Source organism: Mesocricetus auratus, unplaced genomic scaffold, assembly GCF_017639785.1.
Source record: "Mesocricetus auratus isolate SY011 unplaced genomic scaffold, BCM_Maur_2.0 Super-Scaffold_100676, whole genome shotgun sequence".
Lineage (NCBI taxonomy): Eukaryota > Metazoa > Chordata > Mammalia > Rodentia > Cricetidae > Mesocricetus > Mesocricetus auratus.
Window position 1 is genome coordinate 18,783,347 of NW_024429266.1, and position 23,472 is coordinate 18,806,818.

The window sequence follows — 23,472 nt, forward strand, 5'->3', positions numbered from 1 at the left end:
CATGCTTATCAATAGGGCTCAAGCCCACACTCTTTGAAGTCCTTATTCAGCTGCTTCCACTTGTGGAATGGCTAGGATTATAGTTTGTTTGCCTCTTCTATCTTACTTTCGATGGTGATGGTGATCAGAGACAGGACCTCTGGTGCACTAGGCCTTTACCTACCATGCTATACCTTCAGCATCATACCTTTTGAATCTTTGGAGGTCGGCAGCATTCGACAGATTTTCTCGTCTCTTCAGAGCCAGGTTCCAGAGACGATCCCAAGCAGCATTGACCTCATCCTGTTTTGCCTTTATCTCAGGCAACTTAGGATGTTTATTCTAAGAAAGTAAACCAAAAAAAGATGATGTCATACCAAAAAAATCACTTTAACACTGAATTTATACATCACACCTTGTCACACTGCCATATAAAGAAGCATGGCTTCATAGGTAATGGGATACCGTTACTGCTCCCACCTACCCCCCCCCCCCCATACAGCCATTTTCATGGATCAGAGAGGGAAGACTGTATCCAGAGGAGAGAAAAAGCTGCTCATGGCATGCCAGTCCATGGAGGTGCATCCGTCTCCTTTCTTACAGGGTCACATTCCCCTCTTATCCCACCATGAGTTCTTCAAGACCAGAATGCTTTCCCTGGAATGCCTCTTTTGCTTCCACCCTACCTGGGCACACTCGTTAGCATACTGGTTCACTTTGTCCACTTTTCCCTTCCGAGATGTCAGTTCTTCCTGGAACTCTTCAAACTTCTTATGCAGGACTTCAGTTCGTTCCCAGTCGTCACCCAACTCTACTAATGTCACTATAGCTTCCTGTAAGTACAAAAATGTCCATAGAATCACCAGCAGAAAAAAAAATCTAGAAATTATTTTGCAGGTCAAAAGTCCCAAGCCCCTGTTGATTTCTCAGGATAACCCAAATGGAGGCCCTTTCTGAGAAAAGCCAGAAGTAAGAGTAACTCCTGGGATGACACATTGATCTGGGGATTCATTTCTTTTGAGATAATTCTTTGATGAGATTAGGGGAATTGTTGGGAGAGTGTCTGGAAGTTCCTTCTATGTTTTAGAATACCAGCTAACAGTTCTTCCTACTCTGACTCCTTTGGAATCAAGCATCTGCCAAAAGCACAACTCTTGTGCGTGTAAGACTTCAGCCACAACTGGGGTACTATGTTTTCAGTAGTACTGAGAAACACAAGTTGAAAATTATTTTAGCCAAGACACAGACTGTAAGGAAAAACCTTTGAATTGAAGAGTTAAACAATTCAATTGGATAATGAGTCTAGGCCATGCTGAAAGTCTGGTGTTAAGTCTTATCTTTGCCATAATCTTACCTGTGTATTTAGGTTTATTCCCTACAACATTAATCTTCAGAATTCCCCCAAATCTTTGCCAAAATTCACCTTTTCCCTCAAAGAATGAAGCCCAGAAAGAGATTCTTCAACTACTCAATACCACCTAAGCAAACAGTAAAGAGTTACTACAGAGGAGTGCTAAGTCAGAGCCATCAGAGCACACAGGCATATGCCGGCCTGTACCTTTTCTTTGATCCACTCCAAGATGTCTTCGCAGTCCTGTGAGTACTGATAGAACTTCAGCGCCTGCAGCAGCACCTCACTTTTCTCTTGGGTCAGCTCCCACAGCAGATCCCACAGGTGGCGAAGTTCCTTCAGATGGGTCTGTAAGCAAGAGAGGCATAATAGCTAGGCTGGCAAATAGCCCAGTGAGGAAAACCCTTTGCTTTGCAAACCCAATAACCAGAGTTTGATTCCTGAAAAATACGTTGGGAGGAGAGAACCCTCTGACATCTCTGCAAGTACATCACATTACACAGCATGAACACACACACACACACACACACACACACACACACACACACACACACACAATGATGAATAAAATATGATTTAAAAACAATCAATGGAATGCAGAAATAAGGAATAGGAGAAGAATAGAACACTTGAGCAGAAAAATACCTGGATAAATAATCCCTTCTCCTATTCATTCATACACTAATTGCCCAATAAGTGTCTAGTGAAAGGACATATATATATATACATATATATATTCTTTCTCTATAACTCTCTCTCTACATATATATATATGCATATATATATATATTTACTAAGCTAAACCATATATGATCTTCAGTGAGAGAAAATTTTGCTAAAATGTCTTGACATTTTAAATAATTGAAACTACAAGCTATTAGATGGCAAAACGGTGGTGGGAGGTTTGCCCAGGAGAGTGCTCATTTTGACTGAGCCTTCAGGACAGAAAGATTCCTGTTGTATAGATGACAGGTAGAGAATGCTCTATGTACAGCAAACAGTCATAGCAATAGCATAGGAGGAACATATGAACTCTAGCGGAAAGTATAAAAGCCTCAGTTTTGCTGAGTAACTGGTAAACCTTTCATTAACAGGAAGACTGTTTTGGGACTACATAGTTTGCAAACATGTAGAAGGATTTGAATACCAGATTAGACCAGAATTTCATGTTGTACCAATCATGGGAAACTGGTTAGCCTTGTGCTACACTTTAAAAATCTTGTATCTTTGACTGCTCCATTGCTCTTGGTAGGATATGAACCCTACTGTGGTGCGTAGTATAACTTCAGTGATTGTAGTGGATAGTCGTTTTAAACACTTTTCATGCTTTTTTGCTTGCTTTGCATTATAGGTTTTAGAAAACAACATCTCATTATGTTGCCCAGAGTAGAATTGAACTCACCACCCTTTTGCCTCGATCTCTATACTGTGGGTTTGCAGGCATATACCATCATATCCATTAAATACTTCAATTAATATAAGGATTTTCAGACAGCATTATAATATAAAAGTTCTATTTTAAACAAAAAAACAAGACTTGAGATATTCTTGTTAGTACTTTCCAATCAGATTACGTTTCTAGCTAAAATTATTTTTCTCTCTTGCTAACATTAACATGGGCTAGAATATTTATAATACATATAGAAAGACTAGCCTCAATTGGAAATTATGTAATAAAAATTGGTTTTGTAATTTAAAAATCATAAGACAAAAATTTACTCATACAAAAGGTAGAATATATGATTTATTCGGAAAGTAGCTGTGTCACTAAGAATAGGCACACAGTGGTAAGTGATTGTTTAAATAACTATGATGTTTAGGACATGACATGTAAGAAAGTTTTCTGAAGCTGTTAGATTTTAGGGATTTTTGTTTTGCTGATTTTGTAAATAGGAAGGAAAGTATGGGAAATTATATTGTCAGAAATGGGGTGTCCTGTGTGAAAAAAGTAAACCTTCACTGGAAAACAGGAGGAATTCAAAGAAGATTCAAATGGAAAGCATTTGTCTTTGTAACAGTCATTTCATCTGAGAAATGTGGGATAAGATGAAGTGGCCTTGACCTAGACACAAAGACAAGTATAATAACTGCCAAAGGACATTTTCATACTATAGTTCTTTCTCCACCTATGAAACACGAGGGCGATCTGCCATTTCTCCTGCCCCAGTTTCAGTAAGGAACAAGTGTTTTGAGCCCTTGTATGATGACAGCTACATCAAGTTTTACCTAGCATAATCCACTGAAACCCTGATAACACAATTAGCAGTTAGTGGCTTGACTTTGAGACCCTATAATTCATTTACCTTGGTGGCTTCATGGGCAAAATGATCTTCTGCAAATCGGGCTTTCCTGGTTTCTTCCAATTCAGGAAGCACCCTTGATTTGATTTGCACCTCTGCTACAAAGGATTCATGCTTCTGATACTTCCCCTGCAATTTGGAATTAAGAGTTTATAAGTATTGAAATTCAGTCTCACAAGAACACAACGTACTCTTTTTGTTCCTCCTTTCAATTCTAAGCAGACTTCCTACTCCCCTTCTTATACTCAGCAATTTCCCTTGGTCATAGTAGGAACAATCACATCCTGAAACAAACAAGTGTGTACTCAAGGTAGATCAACTGAACATACCCCCTCAATCAGAGGTCAAACAGATGGTCTTTTATATTGGCACTTCTTTTGGAAAACTATCAATAAAATTGTATTCTACTCAAGGCGCCACAAGATTCTATGTGAACAAAACCATGTAATACATGGAATCACTGAGTTCTCTCTTAAAAAGTACAGTGCACAAAATGTAACTATTTGTTAAAAGTTCATGGTGATCTTGCTCTTGTCATATATGAGTTAATCCATTGTACATACACATCAGCCAGATCTTGCTCCATTGTTCCTTGCTCAACATCAATCACCAATTATGTTCTTACTATGCAACATGCCAACAGATAGATGTAGAAATTTACACCAAAATGCTTGTCCTACAACCTTTTATTTGAACTTAACAACAGCCATAAATAACATTTTTGAGGAAAGCTAGATAAATCCCTACTCCTGAAGAGAATGGACAACAGTTGCTTTAGAAGCACGGATGATTTTTACTATCCTAAAGGAAATCAATTGTTTCATCATTAATGTCACAACATTAAAAGCACATGTATGTCAATAGTTTCTTGAACTCTCAGCCTCTATTTTGTCTGGTAAGCTCTTATAAAATGCTGGCTTGGATGAGCCTTATTTGCAGATAAGATTCTGAGAGTTAAGAAGTAGAAGATGGGGATCCTGTAGAAATATTGTCTGTGGTAAAGACTCTAATTTTTCTATGACATCTACATCCTTAATTATAAGAAGGTGAGTTCTGAATGGATCTTCAATGTGATGCAGTATGATTCTGTATTTTCAACTGCTGATACACTGTCATTTTTTTGGGTTTCTTTTTTCTATCTCATATTTCCAACATGATAAAGAAGGACCAACTTTAGCCTTTTTCTTAACTGAACTTACAAACATCCCATTCCACCATTTTGGTTTCTTTCTGTACATAGAATGAAGTTGTGCTTACACCCACCCCTTAACAGTAACATAAAGAAAAGGCCATTTAATTTTCTAGACAATTTAGGGTCAACTTTGGGAATATCTGTGGTACTAAGTCACCTGTATATTTGTGGGTTCATAACTCTTATCTTTTGCAATCCCAAGTTTCTCCATGATCCACTTCTCCAAGTCGTCTGCATCTCTCCTGAAAACTTGGTAGTGATAAGACTCTTCAAGCTTCTGACCTCTCTCAGCAACACGAAGCTTGAACCTTTGGTACTGGTCTAACACCTCCTGTCTTCTGTGCTGGATTTCTTCTGCTGTTTCCAAAACCTTTGGCCCACTGCTTTCCACAGCCTATAAATTAGAAAGTATCTTTATGTTTTGAAACACTATTCCTTATGCCAACATATGAATGTGTGATTATTATGTCAATTAAAGATTGTAAGAAGAAAAATAAATGATGGCTCTAAGTGTTGTTATTTCTCATATTTATAATGCTATTATTCTTATATGTCCCAAGACATTCTCCCACATGGAAAATATGTTTACACATTGTTAAACCTGTTAATTCATACTGTTGTAGGGGCTATAATATAACTGTATAATTTTAACTATAGATAGCTATTGCTTAGGTTAATAGTTGTTAGCCATCCAAAATATTCTATTGAAGGAATAAACTTGGACTGATGAAGCAATATCACAGAATTTCAGATAGACAGTAACAAAATGCTATTTTATATTTTATACCCTTCAAAGGCTAAACAACATTAATAAGTGGGGATTAGACTACAAATTTAAGGAATACTCTGGGATGTTTTGCAATTAACTTAATTAATCACACACACACAACCATGAATATTTATCTTCTTTAAGAGTATAGATTATGTATTATATACTCTTCTCATTTTATTTACTAAAAAAATTCTAAAAACATAAGAAAGTTTAAATTCAACTTGTCTTTTACTCACTTGTCACAACTGTAAATCACTAGTGTTTCAGTAATTTTTTTGGAATATAAAATATTATATTACTATCAAGACAAAATTATGCTTTAATTTAAAGAAATCCAGTTGCGTGTAACAATATCCAGGAAAATTTTAGGACCATTTCTATATAGCACTACTTTTCTTGTTTCTTATATCTAAAAAATTCAATGCAGAGTTTATATTTTAATGTTTCTTTATTTTTCATAAATACTTTTCTATGGCCAGTAATTACTGAGTTGACAATAAATTAAAGTTATTCCACGGAGACACAAACTATTAAAGGTATTATTTGGTTTCAAATTACCTAGTTGTTTTCTGTATGATATATCTGACGTTAGCAAGTAACTGCTGAGCTTTTATTAGTACATAGGTGCAAAATTCTAGGTTATTTTGAAAAGCGAAACGTTCACAAAGTAATTAAAAGCAAAGTGTAAAGTCAAAAATGTAATTTTTAATGACTCTGTGAAGATGGAATGGAAAATTCAGAGGAGATAGCTTTCTAATTGCATCAGGGATGAGAATTAGTCTCTACTCACTGCTTCCTGTGGAGGGTGCTCCATCTCTCCCCAAAGTCTAAAAGATGAAATGCAGCTCAGAAAGAAAAAATGTTCCCTGAATGTCTAGTCCACCTCAAACAGGAGACACATGAATGTGGCAAAGACCAAGAGGGAAAAAAAGCTTTAGAATCCCGCCAAGCATAGATGATCAGCATTATCTCCTGGGGACAGTTTGAGGCAGTGGCTGACTTCCACAGACAAGGTGACTCAGCAGTTTTGGGGGGGGGCTGTGGCTCTCAAGGCCTCAATGGGAATTTAAAAAGAAAAGAAAACCAAAGTGTTTAGATGCAAAAGTACTCAAGAAAATCTGAGACAGATGAATGGCAAGAGGCTGTGTTGGGTTGTGTTTTATTTAGTGTCAACTCATAGGGCAGAGAATTTATATATCAGGAAGGAATTCCAGGTTGTGCCTTTTTAGACTCCACAGTGGAGAGCTGAGGGAATTCAAACAAGTGACTTTCTTGTTTTGATCTCTCTCTAGGAAGTACAATGCAAATACTTTGCCAAGGCCCAGATTCAGGTATTTAACTACTTTTTGCTCCATAACTTAATTCAAATTTGCTTCAGAGTCTTTCTGAAAATTGAGTGATTTTATGTATGACTTCATAGATTAGATTCCTAAAAATATAATCCAGCTGTACCTTTAATCATTAAAATACAAAGCATAATACAGTAAGTTATGTGAATGTGTTTATTTTAAAGTTAATGAAACAATCTTTCAAAGTTAATGAAACAGTAATTATTGTTTGGAAATATATATAAATTATTCACAGCAGGTTTAGACATGCCTAAGATATGAGGCAGAAACTACACTATTTTACATATATTTAAGGGGGCAGAACTTCTTTCTAAGGTACAGTTCCTCTAGGTTACTTTACAAAAGAAAAATAGGTAAACAAAATATGCAATACAATCATGAAGCACAAAGGTGTTGGCCAGCTGCACCCTTATCCCCTTTGCGCTGGTTGCTCATGCTCTTGTTCCTGTATCTCAGAAACCATTATCAAAACCTGTGTCATAAAGCCATCTCCCAGGCTTTCTTCTAACAATTTTATATTACACCTGAGTCTTTCACATAGTTAACTGAATTTTGATGAAACTTAGGATGTGCCAAGTTTCTTTGTTTTGTGTTGATATTCAATTTTCACAGCACTATCTAGAAAGGTCGCTTTTTTTTCATGACATCCAGTCCAATCAATTTGGCCACTGTGTGTGTGTGTGTGTGTGTGTGTGTGTGTGTGTGTGTGTGTGTGTGTGTGTGTGTGAAATTACAGGTTATTACATGTTTTGTACTTACAGTGAGGTGGACCCAGATAGAGACCAGAAGTGTAAATGTTGATGGACTAAGCAAAGACTGACTAAAAGCAAGGAGAAGAATGTTATAACATTTATATTGGTGTGGGCTTGACTTAATTTTTGAATACATCAAAGTCATAACTACAAGATATAACTTTGTATTTCAGTCTATTTAGTATATTTTCACACATAAAATTGAGACTATATAACTTGCAGGATCCTATAAATTATATGAATTAATCACATCGATGTGTATGGTAGATAACAAATCTCTTGGATAAAAATAAAATATTTTCTCTTCCTCATTTCAACTCTATGTAGAGGTTCCTTAGCAATGTGATACAGTGTATTTACTAAACTGGTGCCTTTGTCTTTCCTATCAATTTTATTTGAATATGTTAAAACTATATAAAACTCACAGAAGAAAATATGAAGGAGTTTCATGAAACTTGTCCAAGTAATGACCTCTTGAGTCCGAATAAAAAAAAAGCAGGAACCACAAAAGACAAGTGGTACACCAAGTTGAAAAGCCTCTGTACAGTCGAGAAAAAAGTCAACAAATTCCAAGGGGAAACATATACAAGACAAGGAAATATACTGAAATATAATTGATGAAACCATAAAGTCACACCACCATGACTGCCTAAATATGAGATGCACAAGAATGACATCCACAGACATGGCAAAATGGATGGGGAAGCCTATGAGGTCTCAACTCTACACAAGAATTACAGACAACTAAGTAATGTTGAGTGGGAAAATAGTCTTCCCAGAAAATCTACACACAAGTAATATTACACAGATGAACAGGTTGTACTTAGGTATAAATATGTATACATATGTGTGCAAGTAATAACAATTAATGAAAAAAGAAGCCATTAATCTAAAAATGAGCAGTCAGGGATATATGGGAGCATTTGGAGTGAAATAATGAAGGAGAGACAGGTTGTAATTATAATCTTAAAATTTATAAAAGTCTTTTAAAAGAAAAGAATGCTTGACAGATCCCACAGAAAGATTGTATGGTCAAAAACTGTGTTCACTGAGTGAGATACATAAAGGAATATTAGTTTGTTAATTAAAAGCTCATAATTGGTCATGTACAGATAGGTTAAAGAGAAGTCACAGGAAGGGAATTATTTAATTAAAAAGTAGTAATTAGAGTAATGCACACATGTTCAAATATAAATGCAGGAAAATGCAGGGCTGAAATGACAGGAGTAAAAGCTAAACCTTAACTGCAAAAGGAGCTTTTAACTTTTAAAGGCATTACTTGCTGTTTTGACTCACTTTTTAATCAAACCTTAGGGAAATTATAAAATGAATGATTTTACAAGTGATGTCTTCTTTGTATGGGTGGGGTGATTTGGAGGACTGTCATTCTAGGTCTTGGTTATCAGCTCTGGGCACATCTACATAGCAGCAATCAGCCCTGAACAGCTTGCTTCATCCAGGCTTCAGCATCAGGACAAAGTGAGGTACTTGATGTCCTCTTCTTGACCTCAGAAGATCCAAGAGCTTCATAGCCAAAATTTTACAGTTTCTATACTGTAAACTTACTTTCAAGTCAAGTTTTCCCTATTGATTCATCAACAAAGACAAATACATTAAAGTTAATATGAAAATAATATTTCCCATAGAATAGAATTAGTCATTAATCCATTCTCCTGAGATTTTACCTTTAATTTTATTGGAGCTACTTCATATTTAAAAATGTCTTTGAATTTTGACTAATAGATGGGTCAAAATAGTAGAACATATTGTTCAGAAAATGAAGAAGATATTCTCTTTGGGGCATAGGGTTTCCATAGGTATCTGTAAAACTCTAGAGATACTTGTCCACCCATGTTCATTCTAGCTCTATTCACAGAAGTCAGGAATTGGAAACAGCTTAGATTTTGATCCACTGGTGAGTAGATAATGAAAATGTGGTAATTTCATATACTGGGTTATTATCTAGCCATTAAGAAAAATGAAATATGAAAGCCATAGGTAAATAGTTGGAGAGAAAATCATTCTGAGAGCTAACTCAGACCTGCCCAGGATAACTAACATAATGTTCATGCTTTCTGTCATTTGTAGGTATTATATTAGAATCTTAAGACATTAATTTTTATGGAATACCTATTCAAGTCAGGAAATCAGTAAAGAACTATAGGAAGGAGGGCCTTTCAAGAGAGGAGAGAAAGAATGCTGTGGTATAAAGTGTTAGGGAGGATTAAGGAAGCAGGAAGGGTTAAATCATGCTGAGGAGATCTGGGAAGGAGAGGAATGAGGAGGGGAAACAAACACTGAAAATGTTTGACAAGAGTGACATGGAAACTTAACCACTACAGAAGCTTCGTAGCATACGTAGGTACACAGATATAAATATTTAAATGGAGTTAATTCATGATAGGGGGACAAAGTTACTACTAGATATCCTAGGCCTACAAGTAAAGCAATCCAGTGCCAGGAATGGGTTTTCTCTTTTGGTTTTTTGGTGCTTGAAATGAGACATCTTCCCTACTCTTTGGTCCTTAGTTGGTGGTGCTATATGGGAGGTTTAGGAGGAGTGGCCTCAATGGAGAAGGCGTGTCACTGGAAGCAGGCTTTGAGAATTTTAATACTCATACCATTTCAGTTCACTATCTCTGCTTCATGCTTTCAATTAATATGTGAATTCTCAGCTACTGCTCCTGCAATCATGTTGCCTCTGCTCCGCCATCATGGACTCTAGACCTCTAGAACTGTAATACATAAGTTGCCTTGGGCATAGTGTTTCTTCATCACAGCAATAGAAAAGTAGCTAATTCAGTATTGTTGTGAGGCCCAGACATTCCAGCATTCCAGGCTAGTACCACTGCTTCTCTAATATATCCTTGGGACAGTTTAGAGTCGGTACAGACAGCCCTTCTCTGGTGCATTTTGTTAGCGGCTAAGTACTATTATATAACATTGAGAATGCTAGTATCGATGATTGGAAATTATTGCCAGACATTTTTTCCTTCAGATAAAACTAAATGTTAAGGCCTGGGGAGATATGAACTCTTCATTGACAATTGTTAGAACTTTTTGATTTAAGCCTGACTACTTTAAGCGAGCAGTGAGTTGCCCAAGATGCTTGTTTGTTGCCTGGCCAGATGTCTTTATAACAATCTGGTTGCTTTGATCATTTCATGGACAGCTTGGGGAGCTGTACTCCAGGTGCAATGAATACTGCAGCCACGGTATTTTGGAAGACCTTGCTCTGGTCATGATCTCCCTCTATAAACTGTAACTAATACATAGGTCTTAGAAAGAGCACTGACATTAAGACAATTCTCTGAAAATACAGGTGACTCTGAAGCTATTATCACTCAAGGAAAACACCTCCTCAGTAACTCAGTAAGAAGCCAGTAAGACTTATTTAAAGGCTATGAGTGGTTCCTATGCAGGGCCTGTAATTGGTGGAACTAGAAGCTTTGTTGTTTGATACAAATACATTTTGCTACATAACCAGGCCTTCCAGTTCCTTCTTAGAGTCAGCGAGAAGGCACCCCCTTGTGTTGGTGTTGTGACATTCAGCTCAGTAGAAGGGTTTTCCCCTTTGGCATGATCAGTATAATTGGTAGACATTGCCAGGTTGGTAGCACAATCAGGAGGCAAGGCAGTGGTATCAGTAATAACAGCAGCAAGAAGTAGTGATAGTATCAGTGAGAGGGCCCTAGAAGAGCTCCAGGAAGCAACTGGGAACAGAAACATCAGGAAGCATAGACTTAGAAAGAAGTTAAGGGTGGGCAGAAAGTTCATCAGGGCTGGGCGAGGCACTCTGACATGGGGAATAGGTTCCAACAGCCAGCATATGCTAAAGGGACAGGTCCTGATCTCAGCTGTGGGTTCCTTTAAAAATTAAAATTAAGCCTTAGCTATTTGTGATTCTCCTCATGATAGAGCAAATAGAACCACAGTCAACTGACTAATCTCCCAGGTAATACAGTATCTCTCCATTTTCTCAAGCAATGGTATTAGAAAATATTTCATGGTGGTTAAAGCAAAGCTTTTGGAGAAGGTTACATCTGAGTTTGAATTACAGCTTAAACTTTTGTAAAAATAAATATACTTAGACAAGTCACTTAGATACTATGAGCCATTTTTCCTCTCTTTTATAATAGGAATGATAAAAATGAATACTACAAATTACTTTTGAGATCTTAGACCCGAATTCCTCTCATTCATCCTCTCTCGAATTCCCTGACCTGACAAATATAAAAACTGGGGAAACTGTCAGGTACTACAGATGCAAGCATAACCAATAGAATACAAGAGATGGAAGAGAGAATCTCAGGTGTTGAAGACACACTAGGAGAAATAGATTCATCAACTAAAGAAAATCTTAAGTCCAACAAATCCCTAACACAAAACATCCAGGAAATACGGGACACCATGAAAAGACCAAACCTAAGAATAATAGGTATAGAAGAAGGTGAAGAAAATCAACTTAAAGGGGCAGAAAACATATTCAACAAAATCATAGAAGAAAAGTTTCCCAACCTAAAGAAAGACATGCCAAATGAAGCTTACAGAAAACCAAATAGAGTGGATCACAAAAAATATCCTCTTGCCACATAATAATCATGACTCCAAGCATACAGAATAAAGAAAGAATACTTAGAGCAGCTAAGGAAAAAAATCAAATAACATATAAAGGCAAACCTATCAGAATTATACCTGACTTTTCCATGAAACTCTGAAAGCCAGAAGGTCCTGGATAGGTATTCTATCAACACTAAGAGACCACAGATGCCAGCCCAGACTACTATACCCAGCAAAGCTTTCAATCACTATAGAAAACAAGATATTCCATGACAAAACCAGATTTAAACAATACATATCCACTAACCCAGCCCTACAAAAAATTCTAGAAGGAAAACTCCAATCCAAGGAAGTTAGCTACAACCAGAAAAACATAGAAAATAGATAATCCCACTTTACCAACAGCCAAAAGAGAAAAGGGGTAGAAATCCACACACAATTCCACCACCATCAACCATTCCAAAACAAACAAGAATGAGAAATCAAAGGTCATTAATATCCCTCAATATTAATGGTCTTAACTTGCCCTTAAAAAGGCACAGGCTAACAGAATGGATTCGAAGACAGAATCCATCCTTCTGCTGCATACAAGAAACACACCTCAGCTTCAAAGACAGATGCTACCTCAGAGTTAAGGGTTGGGAAAAGATTTCCCAATCAAATGGACCAAAGAAATAAGCAGGGGTAGCAATTCTAATATCTAACAATTTAGACTTTAAAATAAAATCAATCAAAAGAGATGAAGAAGGTTATTTCCTATTCATCACAGGAGAAACCCACCAAGATGAAGTCTTGATTCTGAACCTCTATGCCCCATATACAAAGGTATCCACATCCGTAAAAGAGACATTACTAAAACTCAAACAACACATAAAACCTCCCACACTTACATAGTGGGAGACTTCAACACTCCACTCTCACCACTACACAGGACTACCAGACAGAAACTTAATAAAGAAACAAAGGAACTAATAGAAGTTATGACCCAATTGGGTTTGACTGACATCTATAGAATATTCCACCCAAACACAAAAGAATATTCTCAGCGCCACATGGAACCTTCTCAAAAATCAACCACATACTTGGCAACATATCAAACCTCAGCAGGTATAAAAAAATTGGAATAACTCCATGCATCTTATCAGAACACTATGCTTTAAAATTAGAATTAAACAACAACACAAATTGCAGAAACCCAACAAACACATGGAAATTGAATAAAGTACAACTGCACTACTCCTGGGTCACAGAAGAAATAAAAAAGAAATTAAAGACTTCCTAGAATTCAATGAGAATGAAGACACAACATACCCAAACTTATGGGACACTTTGAAATCAGTGCTAAGAGGAAAGTTCATAGAACTAAGTGCCCACATGAAAAAACTGGAAAATAGTTACACTAAAGAATTAACAGCACAACTGAAAGCTCCAGAACAAAATGAAGCAAAGTCACCCAGGAGGAGTAGATGCCAGGAAATAATCAAATTGAGATGCTGAACTCAATAAGATAGAAACTAGGAAAACGATACAAAGAATCAATGTGACCAAGAGTTGGTTCTTTGAGAAAATCAACAACATAGACAAACCTCTATCCAAACTCAGGAAATGGCAGAATGTGAACATGCAGGTTAACAAAATCAGATATAAAAAGGAGGACATAACAACGGACACTGAGGAAATCCAGAGTATCATCAAGTCATACTTTGAAAACTTGTACTCCACAAAATTCAAAAATTTAAAGGAAATGGACAACTTTCTGGATAGATATCATCTGCCAAAATTAAGTCAAGAACAGATAAGCAATTTAAATAGACCTATAACCCCTATGTAAATAGAAACAGTCATCAAAAGTATCCCAACCAAAAAAAGCCCAGGGCAAGATGGCCTCAGTGCAGAATTCTACCAGAAATTAGAAGATCATCTTATACCAATTCTCCTCAAAGTGTTCCATGCAAGAGAAGCAGAAGAGTCTTTGCCAAACTCTTTCTTTGCCAAACTCTTTCTACGAGGCTTCAATACCTTGATACCCAAGCTACACAAAGACACAACTAAGAAAGAGAACTTCAAACTAATATCCCTTATGCAAAAATACTCAATAAAATACTGGCAAATCGGATCCAAGAACACATCAGCAAACTCATCCACCAAGATCAAGTGGGTTTCATTCCAGGCATGCAGGGATGGTTCAACATACGAAAATCCATCAATGTAATCCACCACATAAACAAATTGAGACACAAAAATCACATGATCATCTCACTAGATGCTGAAAAAGCCTTGGACAAAATCCAGCACCCCTTCATGATAAATGTCTTGGAGAGATCAGGGATAACAGGAACATACCTGAATATAATTAAAGCTATATAATGCAAACCAACAGCAAACATCAAAGTAAATGGAGAGAAATTCAAAACAATTCCTCTAAAATCAGGAACAAGACAAGGCTGCCCACTCTCTCCATATCTCTTCAATATTGTACTTGAACTTCTAACCAGAGCAATAAGACAACAAACGGAGACCAAGGGAATACAAATTGGAAAGGAAGAAGTCAAACTTTCACTATTTGCAGATGTTATGATAGTTTATTTAAGTGACAGGAAAAACTCTATGAGGGAACTCGTACAACTGATAAAATACCTTCAGCAAAGGATACAAGATCAGCTCCAGAAAATCAGTAGCCCTACTATATACAGACGATAAAAGGACTGAGCAAGAAATTAGAGAAATATCACCCTTTACAACTGCCACAAAAATACCTTGGGGTAACCCTAACCAAGCAAATGAAGGACCTGTATCACAAGAACTTTGAGTCCTTAGAGAAAGAAATTAAAGAAGACACCAGAAAATAGAGAGATCTCCCATGCTCTTGGATAGGTAGGATCAGCATAGTAAAAAGGGCAATCTTGCCAAAAGCAATCTATAGATTCAATGCTATCCCCATTGAAATCCCACACAATTCTTCACAGACCTTGAAAGAACAATAATCAATTTTGTATGGAAAAACAAAAGACCCAGGATAGCCAAAACCACCCTGTTCAATAAGGCAACGTCCGGATGCATTACTGTCCCTGACTTCAAGTTCTATTATAGAGCTATAGTCCTGAAAACAGGTTGATATTGGCACAAAAATAAACAGAACAGGTAGACCAATGGAATCGAATATAAAACCCTGATATTAACCCACACACATATGAACACTTGGTTTTGACAAAGAAGCTAAAATTATACAATGGGAAAAAGAAGGCATCTTCAACAAATGGTGCTGGCATAACTGGATATTGACATGTAGAAGACTGCAGATAGATCCATGTCTATTGCCATGCACAACACTTAAATTCAAATGGATCAAAGACCTCAACATAAATCCAGCCACACTGAACCTCTTAGAAGAGAAAGTGGGACGCACCCTTGAAGGAACTGGTACAGGAGACTGCTTCCTGAACATAACTCCAGTGGCACAAACACTAAGATATACAATTAACAAATGGGACCTGCTGAAGCTTCTGCAAGGCAAAGGACACAGTCAACAAGACAAAAAGGCAGCCCACAGAATGGGAAAAGATATTCACTAAACCTACATCTGACAGAAGGCTGATCTCCAAAATTTACAGAGAACTCAAGAAGCAAGTCTCCAAGGCACCAAAGAATCCAATTAAAAAGTTGGCTACAGAACTAAATAGAGAATTCTCAATAGAGGAGACTAAAATGGCTGAGAGACACTTAAGAAAGTGCTCAACATCCATAGTGATCAGGGAAATGCAAATCAAAACAACGCTGAGATACTATCTTACTCCTGGTAGAATGGCTAAAATAAAAAACACCAATGATAGTTTATGCTGGAGAGGATATGGAGAAAGAGGAACACTCCTCCACTGCTGGTGGGAGTGCCAACTTGTACAGCCCCTTTGGAAATCAGTATGGAGATTCCTCAGGAAAATGGGACTCAGTCTACCACAAGACCCAGCAATTCTACTCTTAGGCATATACCCAAAAGATTTACACAACAAGGACATCTCTTCCACTATGTTGATAGCAGCACTATTTATAATAGCCAGAACCTGGAAGCAACCTCAGATGCCCCTCAACTGAAGAGTGGATAGAGAAAATGTGGTACATTTATACAATGGAATACTATTCAGCAGAAAAAAACAATGGAATCTTGAAATTTGCAGGCAAATGGATGGCACTAGAAGAAACCATCTTGAGTGAGGTAGCCCAGTCAAAAAAAGACAAACATAGTATGTAGTCACTGATATATGGATTTTAGACATCAATCAGGGGAGTACCAGTTTATAATCCCACTGCCAGAGAGGCAGGAAAACAGGAAGGACCCTAAGAGAGATATACATGGTACCCCAGAGAAGGTGGAAGGAGGCAACATCTCCTGAGCAGATTGGGGGCACAGGGTGGGGAATGGGGAAAGGATCCAGGAAAAAGATAAGGAGACAAGAGGAAAGGAGAGGAGGACATGGGGGAGCAGGAAAGTTTAGTTGGGGGAAGAACAGAGGAGAGCAGGATGAGAGATACCATAATAGAGGGAGCCATTCTAGGTTTGACGGGAGTTCTGGCACTAGTGGGATTTCCAGAGATGTACAAGGATGACACCAACTGGCAAACTAAGCAGTAGTGGAGAGACTACCTTAAATGCCCCTCCCTGATAATGATTTTGACAACTATCTTACATACCATCCCAGAACCTCCATCCAGTGACAGATGGAAGCAGAGGCAGACACCCACAGCTAAACCCTGAAATGAACTCCTGGAACCCAGTGACAGAGAGACAGGAATGATGAGCAAAGGGGTCAAGACTGGGCTGGTGAATCCCAGAGAAACAGCTGAACTGAACAAGGGGGAGATCTTGGACCCCAGTCTGATGGCTGAGAGGTCAGCATGGGACTGATCCAGACCCCCTGAATGTGGGTGTCAGTGAGGAGACTCAGACAATCTATGGGGTTTTTGGGTAGTAGATCAGTATTTATAACCCTGGCACAAAACCTTAATGTCACCAGTGTGTTTGTTAGTAGCTCCCTTTATATCCAAATCAGAAAACATGTTTCTTGAATTCTGTGTACTCATGCAAGTTTTATAATGTACCATTAATGTTATCATACCACAAGTTTTAACTCTTTTATTTTCTCTTTTCCTCTGAACTTGAAATAGTTTGTGTTCAACACATGCACAGGAACACGCATGCACACACACAAACACGTGCATGAGCATGTACACACATACACACACACAAGTTAGTGAAAGTGCTATAATAATTTGAAGAGATTACGTTTGTCTGTGGTAGGTTCCTAGGCAGAGTAGCACACTGGTAAGATCTAAGCTTTAAGAAATAAGTCATTCTGATCTTGAGAGCTTGTTTGGAGGTTCTAGCAGGGGAGCGCAGCTACTCGTATACCCTTGACCGAAGACCGGTCCTCCTCTATTATGGGAAGGTCGTCCTCTTCAACCGAGCGTGCAGCTTCGGGAGGGAGGCACATGGAGCGGTGAGGGAGGAAGGGGACACCCGCCTAGCCAGCCAGATCACCCGAATCAACCCTGGCGATCAATGGGGTGACATATGTCGCAGCCAGATCGCTACCACAAGACCCAGCAATTCCACTCTTAGGCATATATCCAAATGAGGCAAATTCAAATTCATACAACAAGGGCATCTGCTCCACTATGTTCATAGCAGCATTATTTGTAATAGCCAGAACCTGGAAGCAACCTAGATGCCCCTCAACTGAAGAGTGGATAGAGAAAATGTGGTACATTTACACAATGGAGTATTACTCAGCAGAAAAAAAACAATGGAATCTTGAAATTTGCAGGTAAATGGATAGCACTGGAAGAAATCATCCTGAGTGAGGTAACCCAGTCACAAAAAGACAAACATGGTATGTACTCACTCATATATGGATTTTAGACATGGATCAGGATAGTGCCAGTCTGCACTTCCACTGATAGAGAGTCTGGGAAACAGGAAAGAACCTAAAAGATATGCATATATGCATAGTACCCAAGAGAAGAGGATTGAGACAAGATCCTCTGAATGGATGGGGAACACGGCAAGGGGTGGGGAGGAGTGGGAGCTGGGAAGAAGAGAGGGGGAGAAGAGGAAGAGAGAGTAGGTCATGGGGTAACAGGAAGTTGAGTGGGTGGGGGTAAAATAGGGGGAAGAGGGAATCATAGGTTAGAAGACAGATCAGGCACCAGAGTGACCTCTAGTTATCTAAAGGGATAACACCAATTGGCAAGCTAAGCAATAGTGGAGAGACCACCTCGAATGCCCATTCCTGATAATGAACTTGATGTCTATAACCATCCGGGAGCCTTCATCCAGTGATTAATGGAAGCAGAGGCAAACATACAATTAAGCACTGAACTGAACCCAAGGAACCCAGTGACAGAGAGAGAGGAGTGATGAGCAAATTGGCAAAGAATGGGCTGGCAAAACCAGCAAAGACAGCTGATCTGAACAGGGGAGAGCTCTTGGACCCCAGACCGACAGTGGGGAGGCCAGCATGGGACTGATCTGGACCCCCCAAATGTGAGTGTCAGCGAGAAGGCCTGGGCAACCTATGGGGCCCTGAGCAGTGGATCAGTGTCTATCCCTGGAATACAAACAGTCATTGTGTGCCCATAGCACAAAGAGGGATGCTCTCTCAGCCTGGACTCTTAGGGGAGTGCCTGGACCCTGCCCTGAGTGAAATGACAGACTCTAGATATCCCCTATGTGGAAGGAATTGGCAATAGGGTGGGAGGCTGGGGGGGAAGGGGAGTGTAGGAGGAGGGGAGTGAGAGGAAACTGGGATTGACATGTAAAAGAAGCTATTTAAAATTAAAATAAAAAATGATAAAAAAAAAGAAATAAGTCATTCTGTAGGGAATGGGAGGCTTGGCTATATTAATTTCTAGAGGCATTGGTTATGTCTAGAAAACAATTATGTAATACAAAATTTAAAATTGTTGTGGTGAGAAAAGGAAATGGAATACTTTTTCATACAACTTTTAATCACAGGTATTATATTTATAATTATACTACAGAAAACAATGGAATGGTGTTTGTTAAGTACTTACACAGCATTAAAATGCACTATTTCCCTGTAAGTTTTGTGAAGTCCCAAATTTCAAGAAAGTTTATTGACTTAGAATGTACACTATTAAGTGAAGTCACAATCCTTAGAAAGACAAAGAATGCAAGATCCAACAGTATTGACTGAATCCCTTTGTTGTTTCTCTCTCATTCCAGAAATAAAGGATCTCCTGTAGTCTTACTTTAACTTCTACCCACAACACAAACATTTTCTCCTTTCCCTGATTTCTTCAGCCAAGCTCAGGGCTGAATGGCATTGGCTGTTGAAATGTAAGACCTTCCTTGTTACTTCTGTCTCTCTACAGATTTTTAAGAATGAAAGTAAGTGATCATGGGACAGAAACACGGGAAGTAGGCTGACAGATACAGAGTTTGTGTTAGTGGAAAAAGAAGGGGTAAAATTGTGCCAATATACACAGAGTAATGAGCTTTATCCCATCCAAACTGAAACATAGGTCCTGGAGAAAATTACTCCTTATGAAGCATGCAGGACAGGATTTCAGCAAAGGAAGTCCTTAACACTGTACCATAGAGAGTATAGGATCTTGAAAGTCAAGGGAATAAAGGGCTTGAAAATGGATTTGTGTTCAATATGTTGGCTTGTTAGCTACAATAATCAAATTAGGGTGATGATGCTTACTTATTAGTTCAGCAGACATTTATTATATACATTATTTAATATACATGAATACACTGAATACACTGAAAAAGATTACATTTTAATTTATTATGAAAAACTGATACTTTGGCATATAACAACTTAAATTCAAATACTAAATTTATGGGTTAGGATTGTTCCTTAATTCTATGTTGAGTGGCACTTAGTCTTATGAAGACTCTACACTTGATATATTCCCAGCAATCAATTTCTTTGTGACAGGATTCTCCATGTATCCCCAGATGTCTTAGAACTCTCTAAGCAGACCAGGCTTGCGTCAAACACACAGAGATATGCCTGCCGCTGCCTCTGGGATTAAAGGCTTGTGCCACCACACCAGCCTTGTTGTCTTGTTTATTTGTATTGAGGATCAACCTCAGGGCCTCATGCATAGTAGATCAGTACTCTACCAACTGAGTTTCATTCCAAATCATAGAATAACTGTTTAGGTTATGTTCAAATTATAGTGTTTATCAAAATAACTTCAGCAAAATAAAGTTACTGTACATAACTTGAGTGGTATAATGTTCAGTTGTTGAAGATACACTCCAAAATATGTTGGATTGGATAAGATTGAAAAGAAGCTATCAAATTTAGGGGCTGGGGGGAATGGTTGGGTGGTCAAATGCTTGCCAATAAACAAAAGCAGGACCCAGCAACTGTCATGTGGAGACAATGGATCTAGTTAGCCTTGCTGGCTAACCAATTCAGTCAATGGTTATTGATTCAATGAGAGACCCTGCCTCAGAAATTAAGGTGGAGAAGTAATTGAAGAAGACGTCTAATGTCTATTTCTGGCCTTTGCCACACATGAACACATGCATTCCCAACACATGTACACATACCTATGAACAGATAAGAAAATAAAAATAAATATAATTTAGTTATCTGTAAATTTCATGGATCAGGGACATTTGGCCAACAAGTTTCAGTAAAAGGCTGATAAAAAGATTTCTGAGCAGTGAGAATGAAAGAGACCCAATATGCCCTCCCAAAGAAGAGATGTTATGTGGGGTTCCTGTTCGTATGAATTAAGATGTTCACTTGACTTATGTGCTTTTTTATGGCTTCTTTTATCTCTTTGTTCCGTAGACTATAGATGATGGGATTGAAGAAGGGGGACAGAACAGCAAAGGCCAGAGCAATGGCAGTGTCCCAGAATAAGGAGTAGGTAGCAGAGAAGCGAAGATACATGAGAGCCACACTACCAAAGAAGAGCAAAAAGACCGTAAGGTGGGAGACACACGTGGAAAATGCCTTGCGGCGGCCTTCAGCTGAACGGATGCGCAGGATCACAGCCACAATACCAACATAGGACATGAAAATGAGCATCACTGCTGTAATTATCTCAACAGCATGGACAATATCCACCACCTGAATCATGACGATGGTGTGGGTATCTGTGCAGGCTAGGCGCAGCACTGGGAGGAAGTCACAGAAGATGTGCTCCAGGTGATTAGAGCCACAGAAAGGGAGTGTAGCGATCCAAGCAATCTCTGGGAGGGGTGTGAGAAAGCCACAGACACAGCATCCTAGGGTCAGTTGGGCACACAGCCTGGGAGTCATGATGGTGGGATAATGAAGAGGGCTGCAGATGGCCAGGTAGCGATCAAAGGCCATAGCTGTCAAGAGACAAACCTCACTGATGCCTGTGGAATGGAAGAAATACATCTGCAGGACACAACCATTCAAGGTAATGCTCCTTCGTTCACTAAGCAGGCTAGAGAGCATCTTTGGGATGGTGGCTGTGGTATACCAAATCTCTAAGAAGGAAAGGGCACTGATGAAGAAGTACATGGGTGTGTGTAGGTGCACATTCCGCTGGACCACTGTGATGATAACCAGGTTTCCAACAATAATGAAAGCATAGATGAAGAGCAGTGGGATGAAGCAGATGACGGAATGGCCCCAGGAGCAGGGGAAAGCAGAAAGAATGAACTCCTGAGCAGTGGTCCAATTGGAGAACTCCATCTCCAAATGAGAAGTGTGAGTGTCCACAATTCCTTGCACACTCAAGCTTTTTAGAACGTGTCTATTATAGTTCCGAGGGAAACCACACTTAACAAGAATCAGCCTTTTAGAAGACACCTGTACTGTGGCTGTAGATGAAGAGGAATGAATAATGAAATCATATGCATTCTGCACTGGCTTTCAACTGAACTTGTCATAAGGGAAAAATAGAAAAATCAACCCATATGTAGATGTAATAATTCTCAAGTCTTCACATGGCTCAGAATCAGTGAGTGAGCTATCAAAGCTCAGAATCCCAGTGTACTTATTGTAGGAGGTCTTAGAGAGAGCCTGAAGATTTGCAGGCGATGTTTATTCACTTGTCAGTAAACCATATTTGAAAACCATCATGTTCAGACATTTGGAGGGGGACCTGAAGAAACAGGAATGAAAATGATGTTCATTCCTGAATTCCAACCTTATGGGTTCCCCAGCATTTTTTTCCTTTGACTCAGTTCATCTGACTCTTGGCACATGATGTGAAATGTTTCCTTTTCTTTTATCAAAAATAGTTTTTATAGTATATTCTGATTATAGTTTTCCCTCCCCCTACTCCTCTCAGTTCCTCTTCATCTCCCCTGCCACTGGGATTCACATCTTGTTAGAAAACCAACAGGCATCTAAGGGAACATAATAAGCCATCACTGGGGATTTCTACCCATTTTCTGCCCTTTCTTCTAATTAGCTTACCACCTATTCATATGTGTATACTTAAAATGATTAGGAGGATAAAGCACAATGGTGTTTTTATTTATTCTTTAAAGGACGCACCACCCTTCCTCCTCCTATCACTTTGTCAGCTCTTATTTAAGAGAGACTAGAAGATGCTTTGTATCAGCAGTCTGACTAAATGACACTGTTTGTGAAAATTGAACATGTTAAACTGTGAGGGTAGGCTTGCACTTGTAATCTTGTGAGGCACGGTGGGAAGGGAGTGATGTAGATTGCAATGGACTCTAAGTAGAACAAAACACAGTACAGGGAATCCTCTTCGTTTATTTACTCTCATAATGATTTCTTTCACCTTTTCTACTGATTTATTTTTCTTTCAATATCAAATATGTTCACTTGGAGGATAATACATCTCTACTTAGACTATTTTTTCTTCATATAAAATTTGTTTCCTAATGTCTTGGGTAATTCTCTCCAATTCCCCTAATCTCTTCTAATAAATCATTTACCTTCATCTTTCCATATTGGTTTCCACTCACCTCCGAAGGCCAGGTGGGCAATGCTCAGCAGTCGCCTGCCTGTTGAGACCACCCTACTCAGGTTTTGCTCTTATTCTATTTTCATTTCCCAAGTATATGGATGACACAATATTCTGTTTTTTCATTCTTCTCCTCTCTAGTCCATGCCACACAAAAATGTCATTTTATTTCAACATTTCATTTTTTTCAAGATTCCCAATTTCCCTTTGCTCTTTTCACCTAGGGATGCTTTATAAATCCCTGTTCTGAACCGC

General features: G+C 38.5%; 2 protein-coding genes across 2 annotated transcripts in view; both read right to left on the reverse strand.

Moving 5' to 3' along the window:
* Positions 1-17,741, reverse strand: part of Spta1 (spectrin alpha, erythrocytic 1) — a 73,639-nt gene extending 55,898 nt beyond the window's left edge. Inside the window, exons 1-6 of the mRNA XM_040738927.1 lie at positions 17,667-17,741; positions 4,980-5,216; positions 3,634-3,759; positions 1,538-1,678; positions 666-812; positions 188-321 (exon numbers count right to left, since the gene is read on the reverse strand). Coding sequence (XP_040594861.1) covers positions 188-321; positions 666-812; positions 1,538-1,678; positions 3,634-3,759; positions 4,980-5,216; positions 17,667-17,741 — 860 coding nt within the window. The remainder of the gene's footprint in view (positions 1-187; positions 322-665; positions 813-1,537; positions 1,679-3,633; positions 3,760-4,979; positions 5,217-17,666) is intronic.
* A 590-nt stretch (positions 17,742-18,331) lies between these two features.
* On the reverse strand, positions 18,332-21,968 carry LOC101822772 (olfactory receptor 6K2; the record flags this gene model as incomplete). The annotated part of the gene is made up of 2 exons (XM_005078180.3): positions 21,053-21,968; positions 18,332-18,363 (listed from the first exon to the last, which is right to left on the reverse strand). Coding segments are annotated over exons 1-2 (948 nt in total), but the record flags the coding sequence as incomplete, so codon positions are not given.
* Between the last annotated feature and the right edge of the window lie 1,504 nt (positions 21,969-23,472).